Source organism: Pelodiscus sinensis, chromosome 2 (genome assembly GCF_052426305.1).
Source record: "Pelodiscus sinensis isolate ZL-2025 chromosome 2, ASM5242630v1, whole genome shotgun sequence".
NCBI lineage: Eukaryota > Metazoa > Chordata > Testudines > Trionychidae > Pelodiscus > Pelodiscus sinensis.
This window is the reverse complement of record NC_143053.1, coordinates 95,007,954-95,025,374: the sequence shown is the minus strand read 5'-3', so window position 1 is coordinate 95,025,374 and position 17,421 is coordinate 95,007,954. Positions and strand designations below refer to the sequence as shown.

The 17,421-nt window shown below is 42.8% G+C and overlaps 1 protein-coding gene across 8 annotated transcripts in view; it reads left to right on the top strand.

The window, feature by feature from the left end:
• Window positions 1-17,421, top strand: part of RTTN (rotatin) — a 176,261-nt gene that overhangs the window by 56,452 nt on the left and 102,388 nt on the right. For all 8 annotated transcript variants that reach the window (XR_331929.5, XM_075921044.2, XM_075921045.2 and 5 more), the window contains 4 exons: window positions 1,037-1,176; window positions 2,718-2,889; window positions 8,173-8,272; window positions 13,316-13,404. Coding sequence is in view for 7 of the 8 variants with exons in the window: in XM_075921044.2 (XP_075777159.2) it covers window positions 1,037-1,176; window positions 2,718-2,889; window positions 8,173-8,272; window positions 13,316-13,404 (501 nt within the window). In the remaining variant the exon portion in view is untranslated. The remainder of the gene's footprint in view (window positions 1-1,036; window positions 1,177-2,717; window positions 2,890-8,172; window positions 8,273-13,315; window positions 13,405-17,421) is intronic.

Below are 17,421 nucleotides of genomic sequence, written 5' to 3'. Positions count from 1 at the left end.
TTGATTTTTTTTGGGGGGTGGGGGGATGTCTCCAAATGAAAAAAAAAAAAAGTAGAAAACCTCTGCTGTAACTCTCCAGGCTAAAGAATCCAATGGTCATAGACTCAGAGGGTGCTGTCCCTTCTGGCCCATAAATGATCAATAACTAAAATGTCAATTTTGGTATTGTAGTACCCAAAGTCCTTTATCTCAGCTTCAAGAGTCAGGAAGGAATCCTGGGGTGCTGCTTGTTAGCTTGATTGCTTTGTTTACCTTGTATGTAAATATGCTTTCCTTGTCCCCTTTTTGTAATGAAGCCAGTCAAACAGGTTAAACCACATTCCTTTGTCTAGGGCAGACTGGATTTATGCCCTGACTCCAAAACACGTTTCAAGAACATATTTCCAGAATAGATAAAAGTCTTCATGCATAAACTGTACATACATCAGATGAAGATGTTTGGGACCAGCTGCTTAACAGTTTAAATATGCTTTATGGCATACCTTTAGATACACACTCTGACAACAGTGTTGAAGAGGTGGGATAGCGAATATGTCAGGCCTGAGCTGAGTTACAATATGGTTGGTCTTGTGCCTTTGGGCATGAAAAAGCTTTTACTGTTGCATCTGGTTTTTGTGGAAGCATTTTATTTTTCAGAATTAAAATGATTAATATAGTTAAATAAAGTGATGGTTACCTAAGTAGCCCACCTTCTTTTATTGTCCTAAATTAGGCAACATCATATTTTTTTAAAACTTACTGGGTTGTGGGATTTCAATTCTGTGTTCTGGAAAGATAATTGTCTAAACTTGAATTAGAAAGCGTTTGAGGCAGTTCTTTCATTCAAGTATTATGTTGGTCAGATGCACTTACAGGGAAGAAGTATAGACTTATGAGTTGTTTGCTTATGTCCACTTCCAAGACTGTATTATATAAGGTACTTACTACAACTCATATGATCTTAGCTAGAAAACATAGATTTTGTTTTTTTGTCAAAAGCAGACATGTTTGTTTCTTAATCAGGCAAATTATTGACTTGGTTTTTAAAATTTTTTAGGGGTATGCAGACACAGAAGAGACACTGGGTAATTGCATCCTCAGACTAAGTGAAACAGCTTCTGACAATGGAGAAGGGATTCTTCCTAGAACTACTAGATTAAGGGCTGCTCTACGACTTCTCTTCTCAAAAAAGCAGTCGTGAGTAATGTCCTGTAGTAATTTCAGTGTATGACGCATGATATTTGCAAGTCTAACCTAAACAATTAAAAAAAACTTGAAAAATAATGAATAGTCTAGTAGAACCTTAAAGACTAACAAAACACATGCAGGCAGTCCCCGGGTTACGTACAAGATAGGGACTGTAGGTTTGTTCTTAAGTTGAATCTGTATGTAAGTCGGAACTGGCATCAGCCGCTGCTGAAACTGATCAGTTTCAACCGCGGCTGAATCTGGATGCCAGTTCTGACTTACATACAGATTCAATTTCAGAAACCCAGGTGTCCCCAAGTCAGCTGCTGCTGAAACTGATCAGTGGCTGATTCCAGGAAGCCTGGGGCAGAGCAACTCTGCCTCGGGCTTCCTGTAGTCAGCCGCTGGTCAGTTTCAGCAGCGGCTGACTTGGGGATGCCTGGGACAGAGCAGCTGGGGTGCTGCTGTGTTGCTCCAGTAGCGCGGCTCCTCGGCGCTACTGGAGCAACCCAGCAGCACCCCAGCTGCTCTGCCCCAGGCTTCCTGATTCAGCCGCTGCTGAAACTGACCAGCAGTGGCTGAATCAGGACGCCTGGGGCAGAGCAGCTGGGGCGCTGCCGGGTTGGTCCGGAGCGGCGCTGCGGGACCAACCCGGCAGCCCCCAGCTGCTCTATCCCAGGGGTAGGCAAAAAAAGCCTGGTCTGCTGGGGGGGGGGCACTAGCTGCACCCCCTCCCCCTCCCCCAGCAGACCAGGGGGACAGGAGCAAAGCCGCGGAGCTGTCCCGCTGCGGGCGTGCTCCAAGGCTTTGCTCCCCGTCTCCCTGCAGACCAGGATACAAATTAGAATGGATACAAATTAGATATCCAAAAAGGCAATACACAGAAAACTGTTGGAGAACACTTTAATCTGCCTGGACAGTCATTACTGGATATCCAAGTCACCTTGTTGTTTCAGGTCAAATTCACAAGCCAAATACACAGGGAAGGATTGGAGCTTAACTTCATTTACAAGTTTAATTCTCATGCAGATGGAATGAACAGGGACATCAGCTGGCTCACACACTACCTTCCACATCCTAATGACTTAACCAACCAACCATACCTAATTGTTCTTATCAGCCTTTTGTAACTACTTCACTGTGTCTCTTCCCCCGCTTCTCTCTCCCTCCCCTTCCCTTATTTATTCTTGGATCTGGATTTTTAATACTCCAGTCATCTGAATAAGTGGGTTTTGCCCACAAAAGCTCATGACACTATCTACATGTTTTGTTAGTCTTTCAGGTGCCACTAGACTATTAAGTTTTTCCTGTTGCAGACTAACTCGGCTATTCTCTGAAGCTTCTAAACAATTATGAATGTTTTAATTGATTTTACGGTGAAGGCTGATTTGAAATGAAATGTAGTGGGTAAATGATTAATAGAATTGAGTCTTAAGCATTATCAGTGGTTTAGGGTGGTTTTTAAAAATGTTTTCTAACTGTATGTGTATCTGAAGAGCTAAAAGTTTCCACTGAAAAGGACCATGATTCTTAATACTCTGTTTCCTTAGAGTCCGTTCTGTGGCACTGAAACATCTAACATTCCATCTCATGAATGAAGAAGGAGCCAGCCTGAAGCGCCCTGTTCTGCATGGTAGCATTTTCTCCAGTATTCCCAACTTATTTATTGTGGAAAGACCTATTGAGTTGAAGTTGAATGATACAAGAGAGTCAGTTTTTAAGGTAACTAAAATGTCTTTTAATGTATTTTGTTGTTCTGTACTTTTTAAACTGCTTATTAACGCCAAGTGAGAAGGCTGCTGCACATCAATTATCTAATCCTCTGCAGGTTACAATATTTTTTTTTCTTTGATTTGTCTTGCATCTCAGAAATGAGTTTGCTAGAGAACTTCTATCCTACAAACTTTAAGAGCAGCTTTTACATTACAAAACGTGTAATGAGTAGGGACCCACCTCTCATGAGTGCCCCTTTCTAGTCCAGGGTGAGCCTCCCATTTTTTAGTTCTTGGAATGGGGGTTATCTACCTCTTATGAAAGTCCATAAACCTGCGTTTTCTTCTGTGGGTCTTCAATGATTCAGTTCCCCTGCTGAGTCTCTGACACACACAAGCTGTTTTCTGTCAAGGCTTCCTCCTTGGAAACACTGCCCTTTGTAACAATCTTAACAGGACCCATCACAGTACCCTTGTTTGGTCTGGCTAGCTTCTGGGCTCAGTCCTTGCTTAGTCCCTGCAGCCAGCCTGTAGCTCCTACTCAGCTCCCCCAACCTTTGGCAGCCATGAGCTTTCTGTGATCCAGCTGCTCTTCCAGCCAGCCAGGAATCCAATCCTCTCTCTTCCAATTCCGGCAGTAACTGACTGCTCTGTCTCTGCTGTCTTTTTTTTTTTATGGTCTTCATGACTCAGATTGGCCTTCTAGCAGACACCCCAAATGCTTTTGCGGTCCCTTAAGAGCCGCATGTCCCAAGCGGGCTTCCGTCAGGAGTCCAGCCACCCCAGGAAAAGGTGTCAGTTCACCAGAGGGGAATTAAATTCATCTAAGTTATGCAGGGAAAATAGGTACACCATCCCGAGGCATACCGTCACAAAAAGAGCACTGCTCTAGGTTGTCTGGAGATTTCTTCTCTGCTCTTATCTGGAGTGTGGTGAGGCAGTGCTTCAAGGTCTCCAACAAGGGTCTTTTGGATCTCACCCACTCCATTATAAGGTGCAAAAGTGAATGAGACCTGAGTTTAGTTACTATTCAGCTTTACTAGATTTTTACCCCCTGCAGATGAATTAGTTCCACAAATGCAAAGTGGATGTATCTAACTTTAGTCTATAATAGCTTATCATACTTGTTAAAATTCTATTGTGCATGAGTAGAAATAGTCATAGTTCTGTTAAATCATAATGGTCTTTCACTAGAACACCCAAAGGCACTTTTCAATGTGAAATATTTCAAGGCCAAATGTTGAGTGTCTGCCTCTGGCCACTAGTGTGGCTAGGAAACAAATGATCACAAGGCTTATCTCCTAATGGCTAACTCATACCTTTTAAAAATATCTCCTTTCACGCAAAGAGCTCAATTCTTTTTTTGCTCAGTTTCCAAAAAATATTTCCATGGGTAGTTTGCCTAGAAAATCTCAGCCTCGAAGGTGAAAATGTCATGAAGATATGAACAACTGAAATGAGATTAGAAGAGAAAAAAGTATGTGACCTTTGGTAATAGTAGTAGGTAGTTCCTACTACAATTTTTAATAGTGCATGCTGACATCAAAGTAAACATCAGAGTTCTTTTCATACTATTTCTAGTTGTTGTTTCGCTTTAAGTTGAACAAAATTCCACATCTGCATTCTCACAGTCAGTTTCATAATCATGGAAGACAGTCTAAGGACAGATAAACAAGTACAGGCAGTCCCCGGGTTACATACAAGATAGGGACTGTAGGTTTGTTCTTAAGTTGAATTTGTATGTAAGTCGGAACTGGTACATATTGTACCCCAGGTGTCCCCGATTCTGCCGCTGCTGAAACTGACCAGCGGCTGACTACAGGAAGCCCGAGGCAGAGCTGCTTTGCCCCGGGCTTCCTGGAATCAGCCACTGATCAGTTTCAGCAGCAGCTGACTTGGGGACACCTGGGGTAGAGCAGCTGGGGTGCTGCCAGGTTGGTCCCCACAGCGCTGAGGTGCGGCTGCGGGGATCAACCCGGCAGCGCCCCAGCTGCTTTGTCCCAGGCATCCAGATTCAGCCACTGTTGAAACTGACCAGCAGCGGCTGAATTGGACACGCCTGGGGCAGAGCAGCTGGAGTGCTGCTGGGTTGGTCTGGTAGTGCCGACCCATGGTGCGGCGGGACCAACCCGGCAGCACCCCAGCTGCTCTTGGGGATGCCTGGGGCAGAGCAGCTGGGGTGCTGCTGGGTTGGTCCGTCAGCGCCGCTCCTCGGTGCTACTGGACTAACCCGGCAGCACCCCAGCTGCTCTGCCCCAGGTGTCCCCCAGTCAGCCGCTGCTGAAACTGACCAGCGGCTGACTACAGGAAGCCGAGGCAGAGCTGCTCTGCCCCTGGCTTCCTGGAATCAGCCACTGATCAGTTTCAACAGCGGCTGAATCTGGACGCCTGGGACAGAGCAGCTGGGGCGCTGCCGGGTAGGTCCCCACAGCGCCGCACCTCGGCGCTGTGGCACCAGCCTGGCAGCCCCCCAACTGCTCTACCCCAGGTGTCTTGATTCAGCTGCTGCTGAAACTGACGAGCGGCGAGAAAAGCCTGGTCTGCTGGGGGGGCGGGGAGAGGGCGCACTAGCTGCGCCCCCCCCCCCCCCCCAGCAAACCAGGGAGCGGCTTTTCTCGCTGCAGAGGATGCAGGTGGCGGGACTGCCATGGCGCGTCTCGGCGGTCTGCTGGGGGAGGGGGCGCAGCTAGTTCGGGGTTCCCTCACCCCGTTCTTAAGTAGGGATCCGACGTAAGTCGGATCCACGTAACCCGGGGACTGCCTGTAAACAGAGGTTAAGTGGAGGTGAAAAATAGCAAGTCCTTAAGTAGCCTCTGTAATTGCTTCAGAAGATATAGATATGTGAACATCGCACATTTTCTGGCATATTACTGTATGTGGAAACTAGTTGGCAATCCAGCTGCATATGTTGTGCAAATCCAACCCCAAATAACAGATGCACTTAATCCAAATGTGACTGGGCAGGTTAAAGGGCCTCATGAAAAGGGGGAGAGGCAGCTCTAAAAACAATTACAAAACAGAAACAAAAAAATCAGCAACTGTCCTGGCTAGTTAGGGGCAGCTGAGATAGGGCTGCTATAAATCAATTAAGGGCCAGGTGGGCTGATTTCAGGCTGCACTGGACATCTTTAAAAACCTTCCCTGTGGGGTAGGGGGAGGGAGAGTGGAGAAGGAGTTTGGAGAGTGGAGGTGGAGTGTTATGAACAACTGATAAGGAGACTTGGAGCTGAGCAGAACAACATCAGCACTACTAAAGGCTGCAGGGGGAGGTAAAGGGCTCTGAGTAAGGGGTAAGTGTTTGGAGGCTCCCTTCCCCCAAGTGGCCAGAAACTTCAGCTGGTGGCTGAGGAGGACTGTTTACTCAGCCATGACTGGCCATGGGCATCTGCCCCAACACCCCTTTGTTTTGCTGAGGGACAAACGCCAAGAAAAGGCAAGTGGGACTTGTACCACAGGCTCTAAACTGTGGGGTGGTGGGCAGAACAGGGGTCTCTGAGATCCAGGAGTAAGACTGACGTTGCCACACAAAATAATACAAGTGCAAGACAGTGCCTCACCATACAAGCAAATCCTACATGTATAAGACAAAATCAAAGAGCTGCTTATTGACTGATGGTCTCTAGATTACAAGTTCATGCTTTGCTGGAAATAGATGGAAGCAAACAGCAACTAGTAAAATAAATCAGAATGCTAAATGAGTTGTGAAAGATGCCATTCTTCCACCAACCTAAAAATAATAAAGCCACTTGGGTTTACCATTGATTAAAAAGATACTTAAGATCTAAAATCTATCTGTGTGTTGAACTTAATTAACTGACGTAACCACAAGCCATTTTACAGCTAGTCTTCTGCTTAAAGAAAAGACTATAATGCACTGAAATATCAAGCATGTACATGTAGTGAACGTAGGAGATAGCATGATTGACTCGAGTTCCCTGCTGTTATAGGGTAACTGTCATATAATCATGAATATAATGTACATTACTCCTTTTGTTAATTACACCAGAATAAGGATGTTACAGTGCAGTTATCAGGTTAATCATATAATTGATACAATTTGAATTGACTGTATGATTAATCGATAGAACTGCTCTGCAGAGCCGCAGCGAGGGTAGTTCCAAGAGCTGGCTCAAGTTGGGACTGAGCAGTCCTGGCTTGTGCCAGTTTGGGGAATGTCACATGCTGGAGCTCTACATTTTAAATGTAGTAGGAGTTGCTGCGCTCTTATTACTTTTAAAATGCAGCGATGAGCGTGAGCTGGGACTGCTTAATCCTGGTTCACGCTGAGTCCAGCAGCCCTGGTTTGCTGTGGAAAACCCAGTCCACTGGAAACGGGCTGCTGCAGGAACAGCTCATGCCCGTGGCCCTGGCTGCCATGAACAGGAGCTGTTCTGTGGCAGCAGCCCCTGTCTGTGGCGGGGCCCATCTCCATCTGGGACCCCTGTGGACAGGAGCTGCTTCGCAGCAGCCTCCCCTATCCCCTCCACTGCTGTCTCTGATAGGTGCTGGGGGAATTGGTTTTTAAGTCAGCTCCCCCCAGCACCAGTGCCCATTCCCTCCCCTTGCTTCCTATTATAGAAGTAGGGGCGGGGGTGGGGGGGGGATGTGCACCCTAGGGAGCACAGCTCAAGCAAGGATTCAAGCAGTCCCTACTGGCCCCATGTTCCCACTGCAGTTCTTCAGCCTTTGAAATGTACCTAAGCCCCAATTTCCAAGGCTAAATGAAGCACCACAGTGGGATCCAGAGCCAGTGGGAACTGCTTGAGTTCCTGCTTGCACCGTTACCCCACTGTGCCCCTGACCTCCCCTCCCCTCGACAAGAAGACAGTGCTGGTGGGAGTCTGCTTTTAAGCTAGTCCCCCAGCACTAGCTTCTGCTCCCACCCCCTTGTTGCCTTTCTCGGTAAAAGCAGAAAAGCGGGGGGAGTGACTAGTCGAGTCAGTACTAGTTCACTACTTGCTTACGTCCCTATACCACAAAATAAGTGTGAATATAAATATGCTTTAAAAAAAAAAATTCCACATTTGCATATTCTGAAAATGAATTTGTATGTTATTTCTAATTGCTATATGTTGGAAATTATTAATTTTCTGTTCCCCAAGAAATGCTTTAAAAGCTTAATAAATTATTCTGATCAGGCTGCTTGTAATGATTTTTAGAATGGATCATAGTCACATATTTTATTTATATAGTTTGTTTCTTACACTTTTTGAGGGAATGAATGAGATAGTTGTCCTGTCTAACTAAGAGACGTATATTATATGTAGTTCTAAATATAGCTTTGTTTTAATAGGACGAGACTGTGGAAAAACTATATGGTATTCTTACTTCTGACACCATTGACCTAGTTTTGCGAAAGTCTGCAGCAGAGCAGCTAGCTATAATTATGCAAGGTAAAGTGTTTTGGAAATATTGATTCATGTGCTGGTAAACTGATTTTGTGCTTGAAATGCTATTTTGAACTTTTAATTACCTAACTTCCACTTATATTACCAAATCAGTATTGCAAAACTGTCATGAAAATTTCATTGCCCAAGTTCAAAATTTACTTGCCTGTTTCACACAACTGCCTGAGAGTGAGAGCATAGATTTTATTCTCCCAATAGGAAACAAAAAGGAATAGCTCAACCAAGAGTAAGTATAATTCTGCAAAGTTAAAGTAAACCTGATGATTGGGCTTTAAAATGGACCAGTCAAGTTTTTTCTTAAACTTCATACCTAACTCATTCTTGTTTATTAGAGATAATGGCACTGCATATGTCCTGCTTTTTCATGCTGGTAATTTCTACCTTGAGTGGAAGAAAAAATTATCCTTATGGAAGAGTAGGTGTATTTTTTTCAGTGTCATCCCATTCTTGTAGGAGAGAGCCATTTCTTAGATTAGAAGTCTGTTTCATAGACAGACAGTAGAGAAGAGGTAAAAGGGGACGGGATCTGAGGAAATGTTGTTCTAAGTCAGCCTTGCAACAAACACCATTGCCAGCTTTGTCCACATATTTACTCTGCTGACACCATTATTGGACCTAACCAATTCAGTTATAAGATAAGATCAAGAACACATATTCCTGCTCATCCAGAAATATAATTTGTCATCATGTGCCGACAGTGTCCGTCTGCTATGTACATTGGACAAACGTCTCAGATGCTTCGCCAAAGAATCAATGAACACAAAACGGATATCAGACAGTATCATAAAGAAAAACAGTTTCTTGCCATTTCAACCATAAAGGGCATTGTCTCAACAACTAGCTTACCTGCATACTGCTTCAAAGGCATTTTAACACCAGACTTGAAAGAGAAACCTCTGAACTGTCATTTATGCTTAAATTTGACACTTTACACTGGGGTCTTAACAAAGACGCTAATTACCTTACCCATTACAAAGATAGCTTCCCCAATTATCACCTCTAATATCATTAGCTCACAGACATTTACCTCCCCCCACTCATCCCCCCCCCCCCCGTTCTGAAATTTGATTTGTCCTTTTTATATGTGTACATTTGTTTTGATTGTATCCCTTTGGTATATATGATCATGCCTATTTCCTTCCACAATTTGATCTGAGGAAGTGGGTCTGGCCCATGAAAGCTCATCACCTAATAAGCCATCTTGTTAGTCTTTAAAGTGCTACATAGTCCCGTTTTTTGTTTCTGTGATTACGCTGTCTATGAAGTAGTTACAGACTCTTTGTTTTTAATGTAGCGGATTTGGGGAGAAGAAGTTCCATTCCATATGCTATATAATTTGGTTAAAGTGACTGTTAGTAAATTTATATCACAAATAAAAAAAGTCTGTAGGAGAATGTGGAGCATATGGGGGAAATATTAAATTTTGTTAAAGATCAAATGTAAGTGAAGGCATGTAAACATTGAAGGAGGTATTCTGTGCTTCAGTGGATGGTCCAAGTGCACTCAGTAGGCAGAATTCAAGAGCTCCAGACTTAATGTAGAGTAATTAGACAAATGGATCTGTACACAATCTATTCAAATTCCAATTATAGGAAAGTACTATTTTTTTCTCTTAGCAAGGCCCATGGAACTGACATTTCCATACTGCTTACCCAGAGGTTTCCAGAGTCCAGCAGAAGGAAATTTGTTGATAGTCGACATTAATTCAATACTCTGCCATGAAAAGAAAGATGCTGACACTACAAATATCAAATTCAGCATTTTCTCAGTAGGTCATATATATGAATACATTTCTTTTACATTCTGTGAAATACATTCCATGTTGACTCTTGGTTCCATCAAAGTCAGTGAGTGTTTTGCTATTGACTTAATGGAGACATGGTTTACTGAGGAGGGCATGTGATAAAGGCTGCCTATCTCCACAATGGGTTTTATGTGAAGCCCTGGACAGTTCCTGGTAATATACCACCCATGGGTCTCAGGCCAAGGAGGTGATGCATGAGGATTCTGATTGAGACCTAGTCTCGGTTTCCCAAATATCAGTTCAGGGCTCCTCATCACTTCTAGAAGGGCCACATTCCAGAAATCTCGGATGACCCTAGGGCCACTAATGGCATAAGGCCACCACCATAATCTTGCTAGTGTTACACATGGGCAGTGTTTCCGCTAAGATTTTCCATTCTTGGATAGAATTTTCTTTTGGGCTGGTTGAAATTTCTTATGTGCAGCTCCAATACTGAAGTAGTTTGGGGATGTGCACCCACCAGTACAAACAAAATCCATAGATATAAATATATATATTTTAAATAGTCCATAAGTGTGGAAGAAAATATATTAAAGCAAGGGATAATTAGCACGGAACAATGCTTATGTTTTTTTAATATGAAATCAAATAAATTAACACTACCTTTGACTGAAGAAGTGACTTGTGCCCACGAAAGCTCATGATACTTTTTATATATTTTTGTTAGTGTAAGGTGCTACAGTACCATTGTTGTTTCTTAAATTTTTTTTAGTTACAGACAAACATAGCTACCCCTCTGAGACCTGAGAATACATGTATCCTCATTCTTTCTAACACACAGATGCATGTTTCAAAGATGTTGCAAATAAAGTTCAAATCAGCTACTTCTGACTCAGAAGAGCCAGAACTCTATCAAATAGCAAAGAGCTGGCCCTAATGCAATACAGTTTACCATGTATTAATTAGTAACACAGGATTCAAAACAATCATTAAGATCAGAGTTTTAGATATTTGCAACACTCAAAAAAATTCTTTTACCAGAATTTTGTTCTTTCTTATCTTAAGCCATTAACGCTTATGTAAACTTTGTTTGAAATGTAATCATGCAAATGTCCTGGCATGCGCGCACACTCATGCACGCATCCACACACACCCACGTCTTGTCTTGATTGAACCAGAAAACCATCTCCCCCATCCCTCTGATTACTTTAGCCCTTCTTCCCCTTTTTAACTCTGAGTTCCATGATTGGAAAGCTTCCCTCTTTGGCAGCCTCTGCAGATGTAGACTGTGGCTGTTCTGTTTCCTGCTGCCAGAGAGGGAAGCTTTCCAAGCATGGAACTCAGAGAGTTAAAAAGGGGGAGAAGGGCCAACATGATCAGAGGGATGCTGAAACTGGGGCTTGTTTCCCATTTTCAGTGACAGCACAAGGAGAACTTTGGTCTTGCTTTCGCCATAGGAGATGCTGAACTGATTCCAAGCAGGGTGAAAGTATCAGAGGGGTAGTCATGTTAGTCTGTAACTGAAAAAGCTTCAACAACAACAAATAGTCTTGCAGTATCTTAGAGACTAACAAAACATTTAGATGATATCATGAGCTTTTGTGGGCACAACCTGAGTAGAGGCTGGAGCTGCTGCTTCTGCTCCTCCCCTGTGAGAGAGTGAGTGCCCTTCCCCAGCCAATCTGCTGAGCTCGCTGTCTGCGCAGGAAGCTCTGAAACTCTGAGCGGGACTCAGAAAAGGGCTTTGCGGCCACATGGGCATGCAGCTTACAAGGAACTTTGGTCATGGGCGTCCCCTCCTAAGCCTTATGCATCACCTCCTTGGCCTTACTGAGATCTATAGGTAGCATATCACCAGGAATTGTCCAGGGCTTCACACAAAACCCATTGTGGAGATAGCCAGCCTTAATCACATGCCCTCTCTAGGAGATGTGATCCTCAGGAAGAAACCTTTGAGAAGCAGGAAGCTGAGGCCAGTGAAGAAGTCTCTCCTCCAGATAATATATCTTGTTCATCTCCAGATGAAATAGTTATGCCTTCTCCATCCTTGGCAAATAATTTTAAGAAGTTTCAGGATTTGATCAAGAAAATAGCAGACTCTGTGCACATCCCTCCTGAGGAGGTTAGAGGACCTCATTATAAACTGCTTTACATCCTTCATATATCTTCCTCTGCCCACAAAGCCTTGCCTGTAAGTCAAGCCCTTCTGGACCCTGAAAGATTGTCTGGCACATGCAAGCTGCAATGCCAAATACATGCAAGAGAGCAGATAAGAAATATTTTGTTCAGCAAACAACTCAGAGTTTTTATTTTTGTTGTTCCTCTCCTGATTCTTTGGTTTTTGACACATTTAATGAACGTGGAAGAGAACACCATGCTAAATCACATCCGATGACAAAGTTCAGTGGGAGTTTTGCCATTGTCTTAATGGAGACAAGAGTTTATCTAGTTTTTCATTTATTTTTTATTTGTATTGTGGCAGCTATAGAAACTCCTATTATGAACCTGAGCCTCATAGTATTAGGCTCTGGTCAAACAAAAAGTTTCTTTCCCTTTTTTCTTTTTTTCTCTTCTCTCCTCCCCTCCCCAATCCTCTATTTATTTAGTAACTGGATCTTTAAAAACTGCATTCTTCTGAAGAAGTGGGTTGTGCCCACAAAAGCTCATGATACAATCTACATGGTTGGTTAGTCTCTAAGGTGCTGCAAGACTATTGGTTAATCCCAGTTACAGACTAACTTAGCAACCGCTCTGAAGCTTCTCCCTTAAAAGAGTTTATCCTTGTCAATTGCATCTGAATAAATTAGTATTCAGAGTATTTAATAAATTAATCCAAGGAGTTGATATATGCAAGGGATTGGGAAAGAGATAACAGATCTTTTTGCTTGAGGAATAATGGTAAAAATAATTCTCTTACGTCTACTAGGAGCTAAAGGAATTGAGTTTGTGGTCTCTTTTACAGACATGTGCCTACTAAGTGTATCTCCAACTACCTCCATGACTGGCATAGACATTAGCAGCCTCATTGCTGAGGTCATGTATTGAATGGGAGTGTATCATCCCTTGAAATAGCTTAGCCAGAAGAGATGTAAGACATGTTGACAAGACTGTGAGGAAACTTGCATTGCTATGTGTTGTACTTTTTTGCATAGAGAGTTTTGGCATTCAGTGATGTAAAATAGTACATCTCACCGCATGAAAATAGTGTGTCCTCCTACCCAGGAAGTTAAATATAAAATTGATGTTGAACTAATGGCTCTTGCTAAACTTTTTTTCTCTTACAGATACTAAAATGCATGATGTTGTGAAAAAATTGGGAGTGATAGATAAGTTATTTGTTTACTTTTCAGAGTGTGTATACCGTGATGGCAAGGTAAAAATATCACCATGAAGTTTCTTATAAATGTTTCTGTAAAATCAGTAGAACTTGGTATCTTGCTATTCTTTTGTGCACTGTGTGTCAGTATATTAAGTGCACTAGTATCACGAGCATCTAAGAACCCAAGTATATGATCTTGCTGTATATTTGCTTTTTTCTTTTGGATTTTACTCATGGTAGGTTTTCTATTAACTATACTAACTTCATATATGGATTAAGTCAGTGGTCACCAAACAGTAGATCAGGATCTACCAGTAGATCTTGAACCATCTGACAGGTGATCTGACTGGTTTAGCCAGAAAGCTATCAAGCACTGGCACTTAAGTTGCCCCTCTATCCACTGTCATGGTGCTCCTGCCCTCTGTCTTGGAGCTGTCCTCTTGGGAGCCTCCTGCTTGCTGTGCAGGGTGTGGGAGGGAGAATGAGTGGGTAGTGATGTCAGGGTGTTCCTCCCCCCCTCCCACTTCTGAACCTTATCTTCACACAGAGAAGGCAATGGAGGGAGCTTGGCAATGCAAATCTGTCACTTTCACATAGTGTGCGTGCCTCTGTTATTCTCACAAATACTAATTGTCCTTCTCTCATCTCCGGACCCAACACATATGTGAGGGGTTGTTGTTACTTCTTTTACTACTCGTAAAGTGTGATATGTTTGTTTTTTGACTGGTATGTGCATTTCATAATTTTCATTTCTCTCTTACGCTTAAATTTAATTATTTGAATAGTGAGTTCTAAAATGCCTAAACTGTCGTGGCTGGAGTAATTATCCCTATGGTAATTGCTGCTTCTAGACTTGGCTGTCATGTCCCTGCAGCCCTTGAAAAAGGGAGAGCAGGGAGTCTCCACATTCTGTCCTTGCCTGCAGACACTACTCCTGTAGCTCCCATTGATCAGTAATGGGGAGCCATGGCCAGTATAAGCTGTGGACTCAGTGCTTGTGGATGAGGGGCATATGGTGCCATGGAGCCATTGATGTACATATCAGATGCTTTCAGGAGTGGAGTAGGAGTAAGCCTGCCTTAACTCCACTGCTCCACCATCCAGAAGCAGTCTCAGTTAAACTGTGCCCAGCCAGAGCCTGCTTCCTGAACCTCCTCTTACACCCAACCTCCTGCCCCAGATGTGCGTTCCCCTGCACTCAAACTCCTTCCCAGAGCTTGTACCCTGAAACCCCTCCTAGACCCTTTTCCCCCTCCCTAGACTAAGGCTGGAGGCCCGTCTCACCCTCCAAACCCTTGGCCCAAGACAAGAGCCTGCACCCTAAATCCCTACCCCAGCCTGGTGAAAGTGAGGGAGGATGGGAGTGGAAGGGGGATGGAATGAGCAGGATGAGGCCTTGGTGGAGGGGTGGAGCAGGAGCGGGGCCTCAGAAGGGGTGGGAAGAAAGTGGGGTAAAAGGAATTTGGGTTTGAGGTAGATCTTACATTGTGCTTAAATTGAAAAAGTGATCTTGTGATTTAAAAGATTGAAGACCACTGGATTAAGTTGTCTAAATTGTGATGGAAGGAGCTAGTATCCCCCTTAACAAAGACTCATAGAAATGGTCTGAAAGGGTCCTCAAGTGATCATTGAGTCTAACCCTCTGTGATGAGGCAGGACCAAATCAGTCTAAACCATTCTTCACTAATTTTTGTCAGATCTGTTCTTAAAAGCTTCTAGTAGTTTGTAGAATCCTCACTATCTTGGAAGCCCATTCAATTTAGATACTCTTATTATTCGTTTTTCTTAATACTTACCCTAAATCTCCCTCGCTACACATTAACCACATTGCTTCTTATCCTACATTCTGAGGATATGAAGAACAATTGATCTCTATCCTCTTTATTATAGCCCTTAACATATCTGAAGACTATTATTAAATTCCCCTCAGTCGTCTTGTTTTAAGATGAAACATGCCCAGTTTTTTAACCTTTTCTCATAGGTCAAGTTCAGTTTTGCTGCTCTCCATTGGATTCCCTCCAATTAAAAAACATGTGGATAAAGTGTGGCACCCAGAACTGGACACAGTACTCCATCTGAGAATTCCCAGTGCTGTGCAGAATGGGATAGTTACCTCCTGTGTCTTATGAACAACAGTCTTGTTAATACACTCTAGGATGTTTGCTTTTCTCGCAACTGCATCACATTGCTGTCTCACATTCAATATGTGATTGACTACAACACCCAGATCTTTTCAGCCATATTACCACTTAGCTATTTCCCCTTTTGTCATTATGTGTATTTTCCTACCGAAATGTAGTACTTTACATTAGTCTTTATTGAATTTCATGTTGTTGATTTCAGACCAATTCTCTAATTGGTTAGATTGTTTTGAATTCTAATAATATTTTCCAAAGTGCTTACAACACTTCCCAGCTGTTTTGCCCCCCACTGTTTCCTTTGGAAGGCTGTTGCATATCAGCTACATTCCATTGTAGGCAGTCTTAGCATACCATCCTCTCCATAAAATTATCTAGCCAAGAAGCCAGTTAGGCTTTTTTTGCCCTCACTGTTTCCCTTGGAAGTCTGTTATAGAACTTCACTCCTTGGGTAGACAGACACCTTTATCTAGTTTCATAGAACTGGAAGGAGCCTCAAGAGGTCACAGAGTGTTCCCTGCACTCATGGCAGCAGGAAGCACCATCTAGACTATCCCTGACAGGTGTTTGTTTAACCAGCTCTTTAAAATCTCCAGTGATGGAGATTCTACAACCTTCCCAGGCAATTTATTTCAGTGCTCAACTACAGTGATAGTTAGGAAGTTATTTTAATGCCCAACCCCTTGCTGCAATATAAGCCCCTTATCACAAGGAGTTAAGGAGAATAATTTTTCTCGCTCCTCCTTTTAACAACCTATTGAATACTTGAAAGTTGTTGTCCTGTCTCCTCTCAGTCTTCTCTTCAGAGTAAACACATCCAGTTTTCAGTCTTCCCCCATAGGTCTTGTTTTCTAGTCCTCTAATCATTTTTGTTGCTTTTCTCTAGACCTACTCCAATTTGTCCAGTCCTTCTTGAAATGTGGCACCCAGAACTGGACACAGTACTTCAATTGAGGCCTAGTCAGTGCAGAATAAAGGGGAAGAATTACTACTTGTGTCTTGTTTACTGCACTCCTGTTAATACCTCCCAGAATGATATTTGCTTTTTTTGCAAGAGTATCACATTGTTTACTCATATTTAGCTTGTGGTCCATTATGACCTAGATTCCTTTCCACAGTACTCCTTGCTAGGTAGTAATTTCCCATTTTGTTTGTGTGCAACTGATTTTTCCTTTCTAAGTGGAGTACTTTCATTTGTTCTTGTTTAATGTCATCCTGTTTACCTCAGACCATTTCTCAAATTTTTCCAGATCGTGTTGAATTTTAATTCTGTCCTCCAAAGCACTTGAAACACCGCCCAGCTTGGTATCCTCTGCAAACTCTTTAAGCGTACTCTCCATACCATTATCTAAATCACTAATGAAGATATTGAACAGATCTGGTGCCAGAACTTATCGTTGTGGAATCCCACTTGTTATGCTCTTCCAGCATGGCTGTGAACCATTGATAAACTACTCTGTGGGAATGGGTATCCAGCCAGTTACGTACCTACCTTATAATAGCCCTATTTATGTTGTATTTCCCTGATTTAGTGTTAAGAAGTTTTTGCGAGACTGTATCAAATGTTTTATTAAAATCTAGGTATACCTTGTCCACCACTTCCACCTTATCTATAAGGCTTGTCAACCTATCAAAGAAAGCTATTTGTTCTTTCCAAATTCATGCTGTTACTTATCACCTTATTATATTTCAGATGTTTGCAGATGGATTCCTGAATTATTTGCTCCATTATCTGTTCTGTAGTTTCCTGGGTTGTTCTTATTTCCCTTTTTATAGATGGGCACTATATTTGCCCTTTTCCAGTCTTCTGGAATCTCTTCAATCTTCTGTGTCTTTTCAGAGATAATAGCTAATGTCTCAGATTTGCCTCCAGTCAGCTTGTTAAGCCCTAGGATGCATTTCTTCAGTCCCTGGTGACTTGAAGACAATCTCA